The sequence below is a fragment of the Myzus persicae genome, unplaced genomic scaffold (assembly GCF_001856785.1).
Source record: "Myzus persicae strain clone G006 unplaced genomic scaffold, MPER_G0061.0, whole genome shotgun sequence".
In the NCBI taxonomy this organism is placed as follows: domain Eukaryota; kingdom Metazoa; phylum Arthropoda; class Insecta; order Hemiptera; family Aphididae; genus Myzus; species Myzus persicae.
The window spans coordinates 328,489-350,501 of NW_019102621.1; the positions used below are offsets into that span (position 1 = coordinate 328,489).

Consider the following 22,013-nt stretch of genomic DNA (forward strand, 5'->3'; position numbering starts at 1 on the left):
TTTTCCATTGTCTTTTCATGACGTTGGTCCGTTTTGGGCAGTGGAGTATTGTATTTTCCTACTTCCATGGACGCGAGCTTCGTTTGCCTTTAGCGAGACGTAGAATCGAATCATGGCAGATCTTGTTAGACGAATTTGGATTAAGTGTTCTATAAGAAACCATGGACACAGCTTATTGTAACAAATCGTTGTATACAAATATTCCCAATACTATTCGCTTCCGGTTTTGTGGTGAGTGCCAATGGAAGGGAGAGGTGTTGGGTTTGTAGCGTCGATCAGAATTTAGAGTACCTACTTGGGACTTACATCTAATGAGCATTTATCGTGTTATTAATTATATTGTTTTGATAAAATATTTTGTGCTGTTGATTTTTGTTTACATTTTGAAGATTTTCACTCTGGGGTTATGATTATTTTCATTGAAGTACCCTAATTAAAAATATTACTGATTATAATTATTGCAGGGAATTGTGATTTGATTGTGGCATGATTAAATTGCTTGGAGGTGACGTCTATGGCCGAACAAGCTAGTTCCGCGTTGGGTAACGCGTCTTCTATTAGTACCAGGTTAGATATAAAATAAAGTTTTATTGCTACAAATATTTTTTTTATTTGTAACTACATAGTTGGGTAATACATTAAAATTATGATTATAGGAGGGGAAATATAGAAGGAAATACTAGATCTAGAGTCGGTTCTCACAAAGATAGTAAAAAAAGCACAAATAATCAAGTGGATGTGGCTATATTAAATTCAGATAACACTGAAACAACGTGAGTATTAAAAAAAAATTTTTGTGTGGTACCTGTTAAATTAATACTATTAATTATTATCATAAATTATGTATAAATGTAACTGTTTTAGAATTGTGAATGAATCATCTGTATCTATTCCAAGGAGTCGTAAAAGTAAATCGAGTACTAGGAATACCCGCACCAGTAATTCTAATACGCTAATAGTAAGTTCATCGATGTTGTATCATAGCAATATTAATTTAGGTTCTAAGCAATGTTATACAATTTAAAGTAGCAACATTAATACCTACTATGTAGAATTTAAATGAAAATCTTTAAACAGTTAGCTTTTAAAATATATATAATTATATATTGTATGTAACTTTATATGGTTACAATTTTTAGTAGTTTGTAAGTATTATAATTGTATGTATTAAATGTTTAATTATAGGTAAATATGTTATTTCATAAAGATTCAATTTTAATGTTCTTTTCTTTTTCTTATTTTACAGCAAAAAGAACTACCAAGTACAAGTAGAAAATCAGCAATATCCAAATCGCCCAAAAATAGTAAGCATATTAATTTTTAATATATGTATTTTAAGAAAACTTAAAATATATTAGCATATACATTGGTTTTTTAAGTAAATACAATTATAAGGAATGATTTGAAATCTTTTTTTTTTGCATTAATCATTGATTCAAATTTAATACTTCCATTATTGTGATTTCATTGAAAAGGTGCACTAAACACCTACTTTAAATTGTGGTGTGACTTTAAATGTTTTTGTACTTTTACCTTAAATTAATTTTTATAATATTTTAAATTTAAATGTATTTACTTCTGTGTAAGAACTTTTTATTGTTTACTTAAAATATTTATAAATTTGAATCTTATATTTTGCGTACATTGTATTTGAATATGTTTGATATCATTATATATATATATATATATATATATAGTTATGTAATATATGAATATATAATATCTTCAGTGTTCACACTAAGAGGTGCTCTTAAGTATATTTTTCAAATTCTGATCGATTTTTCTTTTTCTAATCTTATGTAAGTTGAAATTTAAGATAAAAAAATGTGATAATTATTTTGTTTATTATCTTCTTTGTTTTTGTAATTAACTTAAAATTTTACTTGTACAATTAGAAAAAATAATTTAAGGTAATGAAAATTACAAAAATTTTAATTCAGATTTAGTTATTCAATAAACATTAGTTTAATTTATTTCTTCTTCGTATTAAAATGAAAATTTAACAGTATTTGTAAATTTTGTAGTTAAAAAATAACATAACATAATTTGTTTATCCAAACCTAGAGAAAATTTGTTGTTGCCATTAAAAAAAATTGTGTATTTGTACTGCAAGAGTTAATCATAATTTTTTCTCAAAATGTGTATTTTGGTACATTCTTTCACTTCCCAAATGCCCCATTTTAATCCAAGGTTAACCAGATGAAATATTATGAGTTACTTCTTAGCGAAACACTATTTGTTTTTAGTAATTCATTCAATAATTTTTTTTTTCAGGAAAACAAAAAGTCAATAACTCCACTTTCAGCCCTGCTGAAAATAGATATCCATTGCGTAGTAAATCAAAAGGATCATCACGCTCTGAAGAAAATAACATAACTAACGAACTTTCTACCCACGAAACAGAACCTTCTCCTAATAAACGTCCAAAATTAGAACTCCCTACGCTGGGTATAGTTAATTAAATTTTTTGAATGTTGTGTCAAAACTTAAATTTTATAATTTAAATAATTATAGGTACGTCTTCAAGTCAAAGTAAGAATAGGGAGGAAACTAATTTACGCGCGTCTTTACCGCTGCGTAGGAAACGAGGAAGACCAACAACGGGGTCTTGTGCTAGTAGCAGGTATTTAAACAGCTTACTATTTTCATTAATTTATAGTTTATGAATTTTATATTTTAAAATGTTTTGTAATCTTATTATTTTTCGCAATAATTATTAATATAGTCGCCGCGGTAATACCAAAGCGAGTGGTAGAGAGGCTGCAGAATTGGCTATGGAAGGTGTGGTTGAAGGGGATGGGATGGCTGAGGGCAATGACAACATGAATAATATACTACCTTCCACATCTAGCTCAATTAGCACTAATGCCCCCGATATGGCTACATCTTCTTCTACCACTTCCAATACAAATCCTTCTTCATCTGGCACACAAGCTACTGGAGGTGGTGTGAACTGTAATTGTTACAATTCAATTTATTATGCACCTTAATACATGATCCATTACAATTTATATTATAATTATTTAAGGGCCTACAGCATGGAGTAGTGGAACTACTAGTCATGATAGTGAAGAGGAAGGTGAAGTTGGACGTTTACAAGCATTATTAGAATCTAGAGGATTACCACCCCATTTATTTGGTGCATTAGCCCCTCGTATGCACCATTTGTTCAATCGTTCAATGGGTGCTGCATCTACAAGTATGAATTTATTATAAAATATTTAATTTTGGTACTTTTTTTATTGTATTTTACTTAATTTAATGTTATTATATCATTTTTTTTTTTTGTAGCCTCTAAAGCTCAACAATTATTGCAAGGAATGCAAGCCACTGGAGATGAAGGACAGCAACTTCAAGCCGTTATTGAAATGTGCCAAATGTTGGTTATGGGCAATGAAGATACTTTAACTGGATTTCCTGTGAAACCTGTAGTCTCTGCACTTATAATTTTACTTTCGATGGAACACAATTTTGACATGGTATGTGTATAAATCTAAAGCTTATTTATACTATTAAAATATTTTTAATTTTTGATCAACTCTTAAAATTAAATGTAAGATTTATGAAAATAAAACTATGTTTTTAGTAGAATTTGTAGTTAATCATGAGCATAATTTATTATAAAAAGTATTCAGAACATTATTAACTGTTGCTTTATTATATTAAAAAATGTGATATAAAAATACTTTGGTAATTATGTTGAAGAATATTTTAGATATAAACATTTATAGATGATAAATAGACTTATTTTGAAATGTGTTAATGTTAGCATTTTGTTATGTTATTCGTGATAAATAATCAAAATCGCATATATTTTTTCTTGTTTTTATTACATAACGATATTTTTAGATGAATCATGCTTGTCGTGCTTTGACTTATATGATGGAAGCACTTCCTCGTTCGTCAGCTGCTGTTCTTGATGCTGTTCCAGCAATGCTAGATAAACTGCAAGCAATACAATGTATGGATGTGGCTGAACAATCCCTTTCTGCTTTAGAAATGCTTTCGAGAAGACATGGTCGATCTATATTACAATCTGTAAGTACATATTTATATTTTTCACAACATAACTATCATGATAATTGTATAAATTTATGATTGTTAAACTTAAATGTTGGAATCTAATTTATTTGTTTTTAGAATGGCGTGGCTGCATGTTTAACTTTTATAGATTTCTTTAGTATTAATGCACAAAGAGCAGCTCTAGCTATCACTGCAAATTGTTGTCAAAACATGAATGCTGATGAATTCCACTATGTTTCTAAGTCATTACCATTACTGTCAAGTCGTATTACTCAACAGGTATACACTATTTCTTAAAAATATTAAAATTAATATTGTAATTTTTACCTACTATCTATTGGTAGGATGATCTCGTTATTAAAATAAATAATACCAAATTATTTATTATCATGGATTGTTTGAAAATCCAACTTAAAATTATTTTCGTCAAACTAGTCTTAATGATCACAGAAGTTATATTTTTGAATTAACTTGATTTTTATTTTTCCTCAGAAGTTATTTTTAAATAATGTAAACAATATTTTGGTATAAATATTGAGGTTTAATTTTAGGCTTTCGGCCATTTAAGTATTTTTGTTTTTACTTAAGTTTAGTTTGATGATATAAATCAATCTTTGACCCATCATTAATATTAATGTTGTATTTTTAATATTAGGACAAGAAAAGCGTAGAAAGTGTTTGTTTGGCATTTAGTCGTCTGGTTGAGAACTTCCAATCTGATCCTAACAAATTAAAAGAAATTGCAAGTGATGAACTGTTAACTAATCTTCAGCAATTGGTAATATATTTAATTTGGTTAGGTTATTAAATATTAATCACCTTATTACTCTATTTAGGTTGTTGCATCTCCTCCCGTTATGAGTACAAATACATTTATTATGGTATTGAGAATGATGTCAACATTATGTACCAACTGTCCAGAATTGTCACAAACTTTACTGAAAAATAATATTGCTGAAACTCTTGGCTACCTTCTTACTGGATCTCCTTCTCCAGAACTTACACAGGTAAAAATAAATAAATAAATTAGGAAGAAATAGAAATATGAACCTTATAAAAATTATTTTAGATTGAATTGCTTCCAAGAAGTTCCCAAGAATTATATGAAGTTACATGTCTTATTGGTGAACTCATGCCGAGGTTGCCTGCTGATGGATTATTTTCAGTTGATAGTCTTCTTGATCGTCATGGTATTTACGGTGCAATTCAAGGATCTGGATCTTCTCAACAAATGGTACAGTGGCAATGGAGGGATGATAGATCTATGTGGCATTCTTATACATCATTAGATTCAAGAATAATCGAGGTATAGGTCACAATTTATATTTTCACTAATTAATAACATCGTAAATAGTGGATTTTGGTCTTTGATTTTTGGTCAGTAGTATACAAATATTTTTTTTATAGTGGGCTTTCAAAAATTGAACATACAAAAATCAATATTTCATAAATATTATGTTTATTACCCAGATCAGGTTAAAATTAGTAAATTTCTTAATAATTCTTAGTAAATTTCTGTGATCAACATGTTAGCCATACAATGTAAAATAATATAATATATATATCAACCGTGTTTAGAGGTGCTTGGGATTTATCAGAGTTAATATGGGATTAGAAACTATTTTGATATATTAATAATACAAATTTTTTCCTTGATGTACCTTAGCCTGACTAGTACCAATTTTTGATTTTAAATATATATATATTTTCAACAAATAACATAGATTTATCAAAACAACTGATGGTCACAATAGTAGAATTGCCCATATTGTGTTATTTGCTATCATAAGAACAGCAACTAATGTTAGGTTTTTATTCCTATTTTAGGTTGCGCATCAAGCTGGTGAAGATGAAGTTCTCTTAAGTCATGCTCCTTACACAATTGATCTCCATTCTATGAGACAAATCAATGAAGATACTGGCACCACACGAGCAATTCAACGCAAAGTCTTAACAGTACCATCATCTTTCAATAACAACCTTCAAACAAGATCAACCTCTGATATAGAAACAGTAGTTGCATCATTTGGGTAATGTGTTTTTTACTATAACTAAAATGAATGCATATTTTTGTATATAATAATATAAGAAATTAAAAATCAGTCTTTTCTTATGATTTATTTTGCTTAACGACCACGAAAGGAAAAAAACAACTAATTCTTAAAAAAAAATTCGTGATTAAAGAAAAACAGAAGTCCAAACTAAACTTGTCTACGACTTTTCGTTAGCAAGTTATAGTCATTTAAAGTTTGTGCGTGACGTCATAGAATCTAATCTCGCTGCGGCTACAGTATGGCTCCACGCACGTACGTACATCGCGCGTCGTACATATTATTTTGCATAATATTATTACATATTATTTTGGGTTTGATATTTTTGTGTACAAAAATAATTACGTGCTACATAATATGTATTTTATTTTTAGTTCTTACTAATAAAACGGGTTTTTGTCGTTTTCTTCTAGGACTGGATTAGTATTTATTATTTTAGTATTGCTCTGTGTTTCTTTGAGTGTACTTAAACATAAATTACGATTGTAGTTAACTTACCAATATGACCTCACCATATCAAATTGAACCAACGAAATTAGATTTCTGCGATGACTATGATTGTTTTAATTCTAACCATAATAAATTTAGCCAATGCTTTGGTAGATCATTGCTTCAAATAAATAATTGGCGTGATTGTCAAAAATGCACAATATTACCAACGGATCACGAGTGCATATAGACTGTTGAACAGTATCATATTTTGTGACTATGCCTCTATAATTATTGTTATAGTTAATAATGTAATATTATAATATATATTAGTATAACATAAAGTTAAATAGCACACACTTGTTCCAAACCTTACAGTAACCCAACAGTCCCAAAAACCCCTGGCTAATAACCAAGTAGTTGATGCCATAAACAATTAATAAAAAAAAAAAAATTATGAACGATAAAAATATCTCTAAGACCAAACCCGGTATATTGAATATTACATTCATAATAATGGGTAAATAAAGTTGAAGACGTAATATTTACATGTATAAACGCCAGGAGAATAGATTCTATGACGTCACACGTCAGCTTCAAATGCCTGTATATCGCCAACAAAAAGTCGTAAACATTTTTAGTTTGGACCATTATTTTTTTTAACACGAAGTACTATGTTTTTTGAGTATAAAATAAATTAAAATTTTTCCTTTAATGGTCCTTTAGCAATTTTATATTTCTCATCTTGTTTCTAAAATGTATTAGATGTTAAATTACATTTACACATCATAGGGTTGTGCATGCACTGAGAATTGAACTTTCAGATGTAAAATAATTCTATCTATTTTTTCTAGTAAAACCCACTTTCCCATTTTCTGTTTATTAATGTTGTTAAATGTTTTTAGTGAAAATGAACTGGCTGGAGCATTTGTACGTTTATTATTTAGTATATTATATGAAGTTTATAACAGTTCAGCTGGTCCATTGGTCAGATATAAATGTCTACGTGCATTGTTGCGCATGGTTTACTACTCTCCAGCAGAATTGCTTTTGGTAATTAAAATATGATTATTATTATTATTTTTTATTATTATTAAAGGTGATATAATTAATATTTTTACAAATTAAGGGAAAGTGCATAAATGTAGAAATCATAATATATTCCATACTAATTGAATGTAATTAATATATGTCATTTGTATACACTCATAAATCTATTGATATTTTATACTTAGTATCAAAACAATATGATAAATGATAATACAGATTAATATATTTAGAGTTTTGTTGACTGTTAATATTAATGGGTTGGAATGGACAAATTGTTAGTTGTTGACAATACCAAAAATGTTATTTATTATTTTCAAAAAAGTTTTATCATATTACATTTATGTGTAGGTTATCTTAGGTATTGTTGAATGTTTTACTTCTTAAGTAAGTAATAAATAAATATCATTTGTTATTTTAGAAGGTTGTTACTCAAAAACAGATGGTTGCTAGTCATATTGCTGGTATGATGGCATCCCAAGATTTACGTATTGTGGTTGGTGCAATGCAGATGGCTGAAATTTTAATGCAAAAACTACCCCAAGTTTTTGAAACTCATTTCATACGTGAGGGTGTTATGCATCAAGTTAAATTATTAGCTGAAGCTGATATTCAAACACCTGTGAAGTGTTCTCCATCTACATCAAGTGCAGGAGTTGAAGGATTGCCAGGACCATCTAGAAGTACTCCTAATGGTTATTTTCATATTTACTATCTGAATATTTAATACATTTTCTTATTATAATACTCTTAATATATTAAATGATAAACATTATTTAGATTATACTTTAAATCAATGTCCAATACCAGCTGAAAACGGAAATAATGAAGTTAAATCAACAACTAGTGGTATCGACGTCGAAGCAGAGCCTGTAGCAGAAGCAACTATCTTAGCCCAAGTAGCCCGTTGTTCTACCAAGTATGTAGATTGTATACTTTATGATGATAAGCTTTGATTAATTTTTGGATCTTTCAATCTTTTACGATACAAGTTTGTTTTATTCTCACCAATATGAGTTATAAACATATCTTTAGCCTCTAAACTTACAAAAAATGCAATGCTTTTTTTAAATATTAATTTGTTCATAAATTAATATTTTTATAGTCGAATGTCAGAAGTATTTAAACGAAATAAAAAACACAACAAACGACAGACTACTGGTGCTGCACGTAAAAAAGGAAATCAAGACAATGAATTGAATGATGTACAAACTATAGCCAGTAGTAGTGCTAGTACTAGTAATAATCTTTCACCAAATTCTGCTCAAGCTATTACTCTACATGAATTTTTTATATCAAAAGGTAAATCATTTAATATATTATTTTGCTCATCAAAAATCTCTTCCAATGTTCCTACTGTTACCTTTACTGTAGAATGTGATAGTAATAGTAATTATTTACGATGTACCAGTCTAATTTTAATTCATTTTATACATTTATATTCAATATACATTTTTGTTAGGTTTTTACCAAAGCATGAATTGTAAACTCAATATTCATTCTATTTATATCTAGTTACTGTGTTGTGTGCTGTTTACCCAGTAGGTAATTTTTTGTGTTTTTATGTGGTAATCTGGGTTGGTATATTATGTTTGATACTTGTCATGGTTTTAGATATATTAATCCATATTAATTTACAAACCCAGATAACCACATAAAACCATAAAAAACTACCTACTCATCACTGCAGTAGGCAAATAGACTTATTGTTTTGGGTTATTATATTCTGGTAATATTTAACAAGAATTTGATCAAAATACCAATTTTAGCTAAAGATAGTGGGGTTGATTGACATTTTTATATTCTCGCTATTAAATTGAGAATATGCTCAGACTGCGCCATATTTTGTTATATTTTTTCATTTAAGTATTAACACCCATCTTCTAGAACAATGAAAAAAGAATGCAACATGTTTAAATGTTACATTCTTGTACAGTTTTGTACAAAAAAGTCTGACAATCATTAATTTCAACTTACTTCTGATTAAAAACTGTGAAGCCATTATATAAATATTAAATGAAAAAAATTGAGTCAAATACTTTTTTGAAACTACACAAGGAGAATAACAACATTTTTAATTTTAGGCAACACTTCTTCTTCACGCGCTGTAGGTGTTAATGCATCATCATCAAGAACACGTTTTTCCAATTCAAATTTTAAAACAACTTCAGGGTTTTTAGCATCATTAAATCCAGCAAGACTTTTAAGAAGTACAGAAAGAGCATTTTCCAAAGTAATAACAATGATTCTATATTCTTACATATGTATTTTTATAAATATCTTATAATTAATAATAATATTTATTAAGGAATTAACCAAAAATCCCAATATGCACATCAATGGAGCAGCAACTTTAACAAATCCAGCATCGAATATAAGTGCTGTGAACAAAGAAAAAGCTAAACTGTGGGTTAAAGAAAGATCACAACATTTTATGATTTCGTATGATAAAAGTACAAAAGATGAAGAAATGACTACAGAAAATGAACAGTCAGAAAGTATTTTAGCACGTCTTACAAAAGCTATTAGTAAATTACAAAATGAGGTAAAATTCAGCTTATTGATTCATTATGTAAAATTATAATTACATTATTGTTTTGTTTATTAGGGAAATGAAGATATTAATGCTCTTTTGGAATTAAGAGAAATAGTGTTGACCTCAGACATATCACCATTTGAAGTAAATCATAGTGGATTAATTAAGTCACTTACTGTATATTTAACTGAAGTCACATTGGGTTTTGATCATAGAAGTGAAAGATTACGAAAGTTTTTACATGTTTTTGCTGGATATCCTGTAAGTGTGTCACATATTTAATAATAAGGCATTACTAATAAACGGGGCTGTGAATTTAATGCACCAAAGAACCTTACAAATTTGTCAAAAATATGCACTTAAAATGTAAGAAATGCAATATAAAATGCCAAAAATGATAGTATAAAATCCATTTAAAATGGTTTTTAATTTAATTTTTATTAATATTAGGTAGAGGATATTATACATTAGTACATTACATGCATAAATAATTGTTTATTTAATACAAATGTTGATTGAATTTGAATTTTCTATACTTAATGCTATTCACCTGAAACATTTTTTAAAAATTTTAGAAATAAATATCTTACAAATAACTTATGTAGTTATCTAGCAATTGCCTTATTTTATCGATGTATATACAGGCCGTATAACGTGTACAAAACTAAATTTTTTTTTCAAACATTTTTTACGTCAATTGACAGAATTTGATTAAAAATACTGGAAAATGAACTAAAAAAGGAAAATATGACTTAAATGACACAAAAATGTCAACAAATTCAAAATAAAAGTTGCACTAATGGATTCGTAGTTACATAATTCAAATTATGTACTTACAAAGCTACATTTCACAATCACCAAAATAAAATGCAATTTCCTACAAATTCACAACCCTACTAATAAATATTAACAACCAAAGTTTATAATTTCGTGTCCATAGTACCTAACTTATATTTTATATAAACATAGGTATACATTATGTTAAATCGATCCATAAGGATAATATTATAATCCATAATAATAATATTATCCTTATAGTTTTTTTAAATGACACATCATAATATTCATATTCATATTTCTATTTCATACTTTGATGACTGAGAAGTTAATTACGACGTTTGAGTATTTAAGTGGATGCTACGTAGGCATCTGTTGTTTCCATCTTACAAGAACAAATTTATCCTCAGTAGATTACTTATGTTGAAACTTGATGGCGAGAAAAGAAGTTGTGTTTGCATGTGGGTTTTTTACAATTGTTCAATTTTTAGGAAGTTTTGCATATTTAATATAGAATAAATTTAAAATGCTCATAACTCACTTAAAAACTGAATTATTGTAAAAATCCCACATAATATAAACACTGATAATGTTTTCACCATCAAGTTTTATAATGGGTCGATTTTCTTTTTAAACTAAAGAAGCTAAAATTGATCTCCCAGGTGTAAATATGCTATGTTACATATGCACTAGTTAGACCGAGACAACATTTGTCAGTGTAGCGTCCGCTTAAAACTCCATATGGGTGAAGTAGAATCGTGCAAAGGCATCCCACAAAATGTTAATGTAGTATTCCGCCATATAAACTTTAAATATTCATAACTACTCAGTCATTGAAGTACTCCAAAAAATATTCTATTTGGTAATATGAAATTAAAAATGTATAATATCATTCACTAAAGCAAAAAAAAATGATATGTTAGTTATTGTTCTATGTTGTTAATGTTGTTAAGTTATGACATCAAAAAGTTATGTATAATTATTATTTTCATATTTTCATATAAGTTTAAACTTTTTGTAATAATTAGTGTAAAGACACGTACCACCTGTGTATTTAAATAAATGAAATAAGACATAATGTTTACCATACAGAAGGCATATGAAAATGTGTGATAAATAATATAAATATAATGTAATCATATTATAACTTATTTTTAATTCAAAGCAGATTTTATACTCAAAAATAGTTAAATTTGTTATCTATTCATTGTTCATTTTTTAAATTTTAGCTTGATAGTTTTGAACCATTTACAAAGAGTCACGGCAATATAGAAACTCGACCGTTTTCTGCATTAATAGGAAAGTTGGGTAGTTGTGTGTCACAGTTGGAACAATTTCCAGTAAAAGTACATGACTTGTCAACTGGAGCTGGAAATAGCGCTTTGAAATTTTTTAATACACATCAACTTAAAGTAAATGACTAATTTTTATTTCTGTATTGCATAACTAATGTTCAATCAAATTATTATTTTAGTGTCTGTTACAAAGACATCCGGATTGCAATAATTTGAAACAATGGAAAAGTGGAACTGTTAAAATTGATCCATTAGCTTTAGTACAAGCAATTGAAAGATATTTAGTAGTTAGAGGTTTTTCTCATATTAGAGAAAATAATCAATCTAAATCTGATGACGACAATTCTGATGATGATATTGATGACACATTGGTAAATATTGTTTTATTACATTTGTACATATATGTTATACATATACTTTTGTACTTGTTTAGTTAAGTAAAAATGTTATCAAATCTTAATTTTTTTAGCATAACATTTAAGTTAAGTTAATAAACTATAAAAATAGTATTATAATTTTTCGATAAAACATGTATTGACAATTAATATTCAATTAAACAATTTTCTAGAAACTTTGTCCAATCAACATTTAAATTTGGTTTGATTTACTGTTACTTATTATATGAGGTATGGCTATTAAATAACGAGACTGCTTATGAAAAATGGCTTTATTTTAAAAATTATTTCACAACCGAATGTTCCCCTTCAATATATTCCCCTCCCCTCTCTACACTCTGTTCCATTTGTTTCTTACATTGCTTGAAGCAGTGGTGGAAGTCTGTTTTTGTAAGACCATTCAGGAGCTCCGCCAATTTTCATTTCACCTCTTCCATCGATTCAAACCGGGTTCCTTTTAAGGCAGACTTGATCTTCGGAAACAAGTTAAAGTCGCAGGGTGCCAAATTGGGTGGATTAAGCCTTGTATTTGAGTACTGGAGTGTCTCTAGTGGCCAAATAGCGCTTCGAGTTTTTGATCAGAAGTCAAATATTTTGGGACCAACTTTGCACAGACTTTCTTCATGACCTAGACGTTGTCGGTGCACTCTCGACCTTCAGAAAATCGTTTATGCCACTCGAAAACATGTGCACAAAATAGGGAATCCTCACCATTGGCCTCTTTTAACAACTTATAGCATTCAGTATGATTCTTTTTTAGTTAAGCGAGAAATTTTATGTTTATCCATTGCTCATGTTTTTTGTCACATCGTTTTCGGCAAGAGAAAAAAACATCCTTTTCTAACTCCTACATAAAACATACTAATGCACCGACAACAACCTGTTTTTGTACTGGCATAATAGACACTGCCAGCTAATCAGCACTGTATTCGGATTTTTCCCTAACCTCTGCGCATGCAGTCTCATTATTTAATAGCCAGACCTTGTATGCATACAATTTATTTTATAATCCAATTTGTTGTTTGTGTGTATCCCCAAATTATGTTGATTTCACAAAATTAGCATTGTATGGTTCCCCTATTATACAATTGATCTGTTAATCTGATTATTATTAATGGTTTTATCATTAATTCATTTATTCTGTGGATTAACTGGTTTAAAATTATTTACTATTTGAACCAAATCATTTTTATACCAACAAATACTGTAATCCATGTTTGTTATTACTTTTTTGGTTCAGATTATGTGTGAATACTTATTTTTATTTAAAAGTTATTTTATAAAGTATTTAAATACTCATATTAAATAAATCTTTTGTTAATTAGTATATTTAGTAAATACTGGAGTTTTTAAACAAATAATGTTGTATTTATAGGCGGCAGTTGTGATTGGACAAGGATCTGCAAGACATAAACTACAATTTCTCATAGGAAATCATGTACTTCCATATAATATGACTGTTTATCAAGCTGTTCGTCAATTTTCTACAACTAGTGATATGGAGACTGATAATGAATCTGAACTTCCGTTGGGATCAGCTGGAATATGGGTGCAAACACATACCATTTATTACAGGTAAGAAATAATAGTACCATGATCAATGATATCACTTGAAATAACACTGTTAAGTATATGGATGCTCCATGCGCCCTGTGAACCTTTAAATTAATTTTCCCAACTTGTTATGTATAATCGTGATGAGGTTTTTTAGAATGTTGGTCCGAATCCATTAAAAAATAATCCAATTTTACAATAGTATGTGGTTCATAATTGTATTGTGTGTATTGGAGCAGAACATTTATTCCAACATTGAAGTAGTTTCTGCTAGATTAGTTGATTTGGTCGGTACCTTGGTGTCGCATTCACTAGGTTGGTCCAGGTAGTAACTAATTGTGTCCTCAAATAAAAGCATTTTGCTTCTCATTTATACAGATTTCAAACTAGCTATAATCTTTAAATTAAATCACTGGTATAGTTTAAAAATATTAAATTTGTAATATATAAACTTATTAGGTTGTCATTATTAAGTTAAGTTTTGCCACAATTGAATATTAAATAACTAAATGTAAAAAATATTTTTCTACATGTACAATTATTTAAAAAATATTTTAACTTTGTTTTTGTCATTATTTTATATATTTATTGTAAAGTTATATAGGTACTTATAATAATTAATTAATGTATATATATGTATTTTAAAGACCTTTGCCAGAAGATACTGAAGTACATTCACCTAAACCTACTACTAGCAGTTCCGGTAAAAAAGGAAGATCAGGAACTCACAAAAGTGCCTCAAAAAAAGTGAAAGATGAACTATGGTTAGGTAAATTACCTATTTTTCTTATATTATTTTAAGCTAAGCTAGTATATGGTATACATAAATATTTTGAATAATTTTTATAATAACAAACCCCAAAGAAGAATTGATGTTAATCACCATTGTTTTGGTTATTATAGAAGGAGTAGTGTCTCCCGTCAAATCGTCACTTGAACCATATCTCCAATTATCATTGCCTGAGTATGTTCAAATTCAAGATCCTTCATTGCCGGTACTCAGTCTATTAAGAGTTTTAAACGCCATTAATAGGTACTGGACTTCATTATATCCAACACAACTTCATAACAATTCTATTATACCATTTAGTGTAAGTAATCACTTAGATATGAAAAAAATATGTATAATGTTTGATATTATCCATTTGCTTTAGGAATTTATTAATGTTAAAATATCTGCAAAAGCAAACAGGCAACTTCAAGACCCCTTAGTTATAATGACTGGTAACTTACCCGCTTGGCTTCAGCAAGTTGCTTCGGCATGGTAAGTTTAAAAGAGTTTTTAACATATGTTGTTTATATTTTACATGTATTTTTAATTTTTATAGTGCATTTTTATTGCCATTTGAAACGCGACAATTATTATTTTATGCGACTGTATTTGATCGGGATCGTGCATTACAACGTTTACTTGACTCCAGTTCTGAGCTTCAAGGTGCTGGAAATAATACTAATGGTGACATGCATGATCGTGTTGCACCACGTCTAGATAGACGTAAACGTTCAGTAACTAGATCTAATATACTTTCTCAAGCGGAAGCTGTGATATCTGAAAATGCTACTTCGCGAGCCTTACTAGAAATACAATATGAAGATGAAGTAATTATAAATTTAACCGTCCAAATTTATTTAATATTAATATTAAATTAAATTTTTTCAGGTGGGGACAGGCTTAGGACCAACTTTAGAATTTTATGCGTTAGTCTCAAAAGAATTACAAAAAGCTGATTTAGAATTATGGAACAATCCTTCAAAATCTGAATCTGACTCTTATGTTTATTCGTCAGAAGGACTTTATCCTAATCCATTAGCTCGAACTAGTAAACTTCCACATCAAGTTAAAATGAAATCAAAATTTAAATTTTTAGGAAAGTTTATGGCGAAAGCTATTATGGATTCAAGACTAGTAAGTTATAAAATAGTAAATTAAACTACTGCATTCATTATTTAATATATATTTTTTTTAAAGCTGGATTTGCCATTAAGTATTACCATGTACCGTTGGCTATTAGGCCATGAAAATTATCTTACTCTTGGTGATCTTTCATACATAGTTCCTGAAATATACAAAACTTTATCACAACTTCATCAATTAGTTCTTGAAAAAAGACTAATCCTTATTGATAATTCCCTAAATGATGAACAAAAAACTGAAAAGGTATTTTACGCTACACATCAATAAATAATTGAAATATTATGATTCTTTGATTTAATTCATTGGACTTTTTTTTTGATTTTTAGATAAAAAAAATTACCTTAGATGGCTGTCCGATAGAAGATTTGGGACTTAATTTTACATTGCCTGGACATGCCTCTATTGAATTACGTAAGAATGGTCTAAATATAGATGTCACAATTGATAATTTGGAAAAATATATTCAGGTAATTTAAAAAAAAAAAAAAATTTTTCTCTTTATAACAATTTGGGATTTAATTTTCAGTTGGTTTGTCATTGGTTTTTACGGGAAGGCGTTTCCAAGCAGATGGAAAGCCTTCGAGAAGGATTTGAAAGTGTATTCTCTCTTAAACGCCTTGGACAATTATTCTATCCTGAAGAGTTGGAAGCAATATTTTGTGGGAATACAAACACAACTAAAAATTGGGATGTGCGTATGTTATCGGAGTCATGTCGCTTGGATCATGGATATACAGGAAATTCTAGAGCTATCGGGTTTCTTTTCAAAATTTTATCAGAGTATGATCATCAACAACAAAGAGACTTTTTGAGATTTGTTACTGGAGCGCCACGTCTTCCTGTTGGAGGTAAACATTCATTAATTTATGTGCACAATAGTTGTAAGAGAAAATTTGGGTAAAAATAACTTATAGTATACAGTATACACTGTTGTACAAATTGAGTTCCTTGGTTAATAACCAGACGCAGTTAGGTGGGGGGCTTAGCCCCCCCCCAAAAAAAAACTTAGGGCCATCTAAATTTAAAAATATTAAATATCGATAAAATCAATTGTTTTTGTTTATACCACTCTGTCCATTACATTTCTTATAAGTTATAATACTATACAATAGTTTAATGTTTTCATCTGTTGATATTATGTCGTTAAGAAAAATTATGCTTATTTTATTGAAATACGTCTATACATCATTTATTCATTATTTTATTGTGTTATTATTATTATGTTGTAAATTCACAAGATATACTCTAAGATATACCCCACCCAAAAAAAAAAAATAATTGTATGGTTGTTATTTATTTACATTAAATATATTTATTATGATAATCAAAAATAATTGTATTTTAGGTTTCAAATCACTTTCTCCTGCGTTGACCATTGTGCGGCGAATATTTGATGATAACGATAATCCAGACGATTATTTACCATCTGTAATGACATGTGTGAACTACCTTAAACTACCAGATTACTCCACCATAGATTTAATGAGAAAAAAACTGCAACTGGCTGCCTCTGAAGGACAACATTCTTTCCACCTTTCATAATTACTGCAGAGTAAAATTCTTAATGTAGTATCAATACTTAAAAAAAATATATTAAACCATTTGATATATTCCAATTTTAATAATTACATTGTATCGTTAATGGCAGAATAATAATCTGGTTAAAACTTACATTATTAATAAAAAAAAAGGCAATATTTATATATATTTCTCTTTATAATATACATATATATATTATTTAGTAATTTTCTTTTTATAATTTTTGTGTAAATAATATACATGTACATAATACAAAACAAGTTTGTTTATAGGGTTATTTTTTATTTTTAAACTATTGAAATTGCTTTTATTTTAAATATTAATTTAATACTTTTAAGATCTCTAAAATGTTTCTTTGTTCTTGGGTGTGTGATATATAATATAATATATATATATTATATAATAAATATATATATATATTTTTTTTTTTTGGCACGTGTAACATTTGAAATACATTCCATTTTAGTATCTTTATAATTTAGAATATTTGTACAAGAATTCCAAAAGTTTTGTCTTTTTTATCAATATTATTATTATTTCATTTTACAGTGAAAAATAGAACAAAACATTGTTTACAAACATATTTATTATCCATTTCCAAATAAATATTAAAATATTTTACATTACTCACAATATTTTCTTATTAAGTGATAATTTATAGTTACATTATCATTGACACAATAAAGTATTAGTAAAAAAAATTATAGAATCTTCCACGAATAAATATTAACATGTTTATGTTGACTAAAATTAATTTTGTGTTAATAAATATGAAGTAACTGCAAACAAAATATAACCAAATATTTCTGGAAAAATAAAAATTTGTATATATTACATATACCAAAACTTATGGCAATAAAGAATTACCATGTGCAAAGTTTATTATTTTTCTTCATTTATTGGATGAAAGTTCATTGATGCACTATTAATACAAAATCTTCGTCCTGTTGGTGGTGGGCCGTCTTTAAAAACATGTCCTAGATGTGCATCACATTTTCCACACTGCACTTCAGTTCTTATCATACCTGGGTTGGTTATCAATAACAGCAAATTTGCTCCAACTGTATCCATCACCGTCATAAAGCGACAGCATTGTTTTGTATATTCGAGGAATGAAGGAAACGCCACCAACACCACATAAATTGTTTTATATGTATATAAATACTATGGGAAATTCTATTTTTGGGTATTCATAATAAATCTTGGTAATTTCTCATTATCTTATATACAAATTTATAAAAAAAAAAAAAAAACAGTGCAATAAGAATATTATAGAATTCTTTAGTATTGTTATAAGTTATAATGTCCATTAGTTATTACAATTATTTGGTGAAGGAGATTTATTATAACAACGGAAAAATGTAATATATGACAACATTATTTGATTAGTTTCACTTTATAGTGATATTAATTGAATGATAATTGTGTTAGTTAATGATTTCCCAAAACAAGAGAATACTACAGATTTTTAAACATGGGTAATTTAAGAAAGATAAGTTTTTAAAAGATCTGCTAGAATTTATTTATTAAAGGAATATTTTACATTTTAATATCACAGCAGAAATATGCACGCTATCCTTGATTAAATAGTTAATGGTGTTCAAAGAAAATATAAAATTGTTATTTAATAATTGACCATTGTTTAAAATATTTGGCTACTCCACGATCAAAACTAAAGAATTAAATGATGATAACCTTATCAAAATTAAAATATTCACATTAAAAAAATGAGATTGCACAAGCATAAAAAAATTAACATTTTACATATTTTATAGGTGAATAATTAATTTATCAATCAATGATACACTCAACTAAGGGATGCAACTAAGTATTGAACTTCAAATAATTATTTTAAAAAAGTCACTCAATGCGTCATAAACTCATAACCAACATCACACTAAAATACAGATTATTCCACTAGTCTACTACCTGCACAGTTTCACAATAATACCCAACATTTTAAAACAAAAGGAACACCTATAAATATAGTTTTTGAAATTGTTATTGTATTACATACAAAAATCCAAATAATTTTACATAGAGCAATACTAGAAGCTTTAGAAAGTTGCTCTTAATCAAATCAATGAGTATATGAGAATAGCAGAGTAATATTGTATTACAAATATTCATAGGCGGTACTAGACCCTCTTGGCAGGGGGGGGGGCAGAAAATAGTTAAAACTATATTTTATATATTTTACTTTATTAGTCCAAAAATAAGATTCTTATCTATCTCAGTGCCAGCATATTACACTACTATACTAGGTAATCACTATAAAAATTCCTTTTTTTGAGAGTTAGGAAATCGATAATTCAAGGAATTATATATTAGATGCAATAATAAGGTACGGTCCACAGGGGGGGCAGTTGCATACCTTGCCCCTCCCGTAGTACCGCCTATGCAAATATTCAACTGACAAGCAATCATTAATGAAATGTAAGTGTTGTTAACTATGCAGCGTTTCCAATCCCTCGACAGATACAAAAAAAAAGAAAAAGAGAACAGTCTACCAAAACCATGGCTACTACCAAAACTCTTTGAACATACCATTTGAAGTGTCAGTAGTTAGTTTAACTTTTTTCTGATCGATCACATCATTGAAAGCCGGCCAACCGCAGCCAGAATCAAATTTTGTTTCCGAAGTGAATAATGTTTCGTTGCATACTACGCAAGTATACAAACCAGCCTCTGTTGTCTTGTTAAACTTACCGGTAAAGGCTCTGTGAAATTAATCATCGATTTTTATGAATTTCTTTATGTGTTAATACAAATGGATACCTCTCTGTTCCTTTTTCTTGAGTGACATGGTATTGAATGGGTGATAAACGTTTTTTCAAGTCTGCTTTGAAGTCGGCCGATTCTCCTTGACTCATGGTCCTTATTCTAATATAATCAACCTTGTATCTTAACGGTAAAATTTCACTGGTTAAACGCAATACTCTACTCCTACAATACATTCATGTACACAATATCGACTATGTGGGTTGAAGAATCTTTTTCATAAACTATTCAACGGTTTATAAATAAAATACGTATTAATATAATGTTATGTAAATGTGTAATATTATATGTGTATGTAGTAGTCGTATTTGGTCAGAGCTAAAACACCAATGGTAACTAAAAAGCAACTAATCAAACGCAAACAGATGGACTAGTGGACAACAGAATACAGAGTACTGAGTACTGACCACAGACAAGTATCCTGCAACAGCAGTAAGTTGTCAAGCTTGTTGTTCAGCCTTATCAGCTCATTCACTCATATCAACTGAACACGAATTAAACCACGGTTACAACCACAATTATATATAACATAATATCCTAACCTCTCATTGGAATTTTTTTTCCACCACAAAATCTGAGTTAATTAATTAAAATTATTTTTAGAACATCATCTTAAATGTAAAAATAAACTATCGATATAGTTGTATTTTTTACGAAATTCTCATACGGATCAAGGGGTTACATCGTTTTTGCGGGTAACTATTAAGATTTTTACCCTCGTTCGTTTCTCACACTCGAGAATCGCCATCCAAAAAAAAAAAAATGTGACATAATTCAGACATATCGATTTGTACGAAAACACAAGATAAACAGAAACAGTGGTTATAATTACTTGTTGACATTAATTACATAGTGTTGAATATTATTAACTAATACAAATAATGAAATAATAACAAACTTACGGTGAACAGTGCTTTTAATGATCGAGTAATGGGGCGGCCCCCTTTTCGGCCAAAATGTACCCTTCCGGCCAAAACTTACCGTTCCCTTCTCCGCCAGTGTCACTTTTCGGCCAGTTTTCTTTAAAATGTACAATTATAACAAATGACTTAACAATTTTCTTATTTCCACCTCAATATTGGGCTGCTGCGTCGGGAAGTTTGGCTAGAACAACTAATGCTCGCGAGTCGTTCCACTCCTTTTTCAATCAAAGCTTTTATAAACATACTCCATCCATAATGAGCTGGTTAGCTGTCCTCATTAATGAAGTTCAAACAGATATAAACATATAAATTAGAAGTATCAACATTTTAAAAACACCTCGTGATGCAAAAAATGTGGAACGGCAACGAAGAAATGAATCTTACATTGAAGACTATAAAAATAGTAAAATATCATACAATTATAAAAAGTGAATTTTGTCATCATAATTATTATTACATAGGTATTATAAGACTATATTAATTTTTATACATTTTCGTTCAATGTTCATACTTCATACAATTATTAAAATATTGTTTTAAATTAAATTTATTGATATGATAACAATAATAATAAAATGTTTTAACAGTTTATTGCCAATTGTTTTATTTTTTATTTAATTAAATATAAAAATTGTTAAGTTCAGTTGTTATAATTATATACATTTTAAAGAAAACTGGCCAAAAGGGACAGTGGCCGAAAAGGGAAGGTTACATTTTGGCCGAAAACGGTGACGCCCGAGTAATGGGA

At 28.6% G+C, this 22,013-nt stretch overlaps 2 protein-coding genes across 3 annotated transcripts; one reads left to right on the top strand and one right to left on the bottom strand.

Annotated features, from left to right (window-relative positions):
* The first annotated feature begins 24 nt into the window (after nt 1-24).
* Nucleotides 25-17,564, top strand: LOC111032788 (E3 ubiquitin-protein ligase TRIP12). Its single transcript, XM_022313243.1, has 35 exons — nt 25-231; nt 465-567; nt 657-773; nt 865-958; nt 1,247-1,304; nt 2,275-2,448; nt 2,515-2,623; nt 2,726-2,955; nt 3,029-3,199; nt 3,292-3,479; nt 3,850-4,038; nt 4,141-4,302; nt 4,679-4,801; nt 4,860-5,030; nt 5,093-5,329; nt 5,851-6,053; nt 7,409-7,556; nt 7,972-8,245; nt 8,331-8,469; nt 8,656-8,852; nt 9,635-9,783; nt 9,859-10,095; nt 10,159-10,347; nt 12,093-12,275; nt 12,338-12,529; nt 13,929-14,128; nt 14,755-14,876; nt 15,011-15,198; nt 15,262-15,371; nt 15,436-15,706; nt 15,768-16,013; nt 16,077-16,265; nt 16,349-16,489; nt 16,549-16,870; nt 17,368-17,564. Exons 2-35 carry the CDS (start codon nt 515-517, stop codon nt 17,562-17,564), a joined length of 5,973 nt encoding a protein of 1,990 aa, XP_022168935.1. The 5' UTR covers nt 25-231; nt 465-514.
* An 864-nt stretch (nt 17,565-18,428) lies between these two features.
* On the bottom strand, nt 18,429-20,766 carry LOC111032792 (peptide methionine sulfoxide reductase MsrB). Of its 2 annotated transcripts, none has more exons than XM_022313248.1 (3): nt 20,340-20,766; nt 20,109-20,281; nt 18,429-18,586 (listed from the first exon to the last, which is right to left on the bottom strand). In XM_022313248.1, the coding sequence occupies exons 1-3, from the start codon at nt 20,516-20,518 to the stop codon at nt 18,444-18,446; spliced, it is 495 nt and encodes a 164-aa protein (XP_022168940.1). In that variant the 5' UTR covers nt 20,519-20,766; the 3' UTR covers nt 18,429-18,443. The 2 variants fall into 2 exon arrangements, with proteins under 2 accessions (XP_022168940.1, XP_022168938.1); XM_022313246.1 differs by having other exon boundaries at nt 18,429-18,622.
* Nucleotides 20,767-22,013: the final 1,247 nt, after the last annotated feature.

What these genes read in the sequence shown, in the direction of transcription:
- LOC111032792 (XM_022313246.1), bottom strand. Translation starts at nt 20,518, where the DNA reads ATGTATTGTAGGAGTAGAGTATTGCGTTTAACCAGTGAAATTTTACCG. An exon ending in CAAGAAAAAGGAACAGAGAG is followed by an intron (nt 20,282 to 20,339) that starts GTATCCATTTGT and finishes TTAATTTCACAG; the next exon opens with AGCCTTTACCGGTAAGTTTA. An exon ending in AACTACTGACACTTCAAATG is followed by an intron (nt 18,623 to 20,108) that starts GTATGTTCAAAG and finishes TGATGGATACAG; the next exon opens with TTGGAGCAAATTTGCTGTTA.
- LOC111032788 (XM_022313243.1), top strand. Translation starts at nt 515, where the DNA reads ATGGCCGAACAAGCTAGTTCCGCGTTGGGTAACGCGTCTTCTATTAGT. An exon ending in ATGTTTTTGCTGGATATCCT is followed by an intron (nt 10,348 to 12,092) that starts GTAAGTGTGTCA and finishes TTTAAATTTTAG; the next exon opens with CTTGATAGTTTTGAACCATT. An exon ending in TTAATACACATCAACTTAAA is followed by an intron (nt 12,276 to 12,337) that starts GTAAATGACTAA and finishes TTATTATTTTAG; the next exon opens with TGTCTGTTACAAAGACATCC.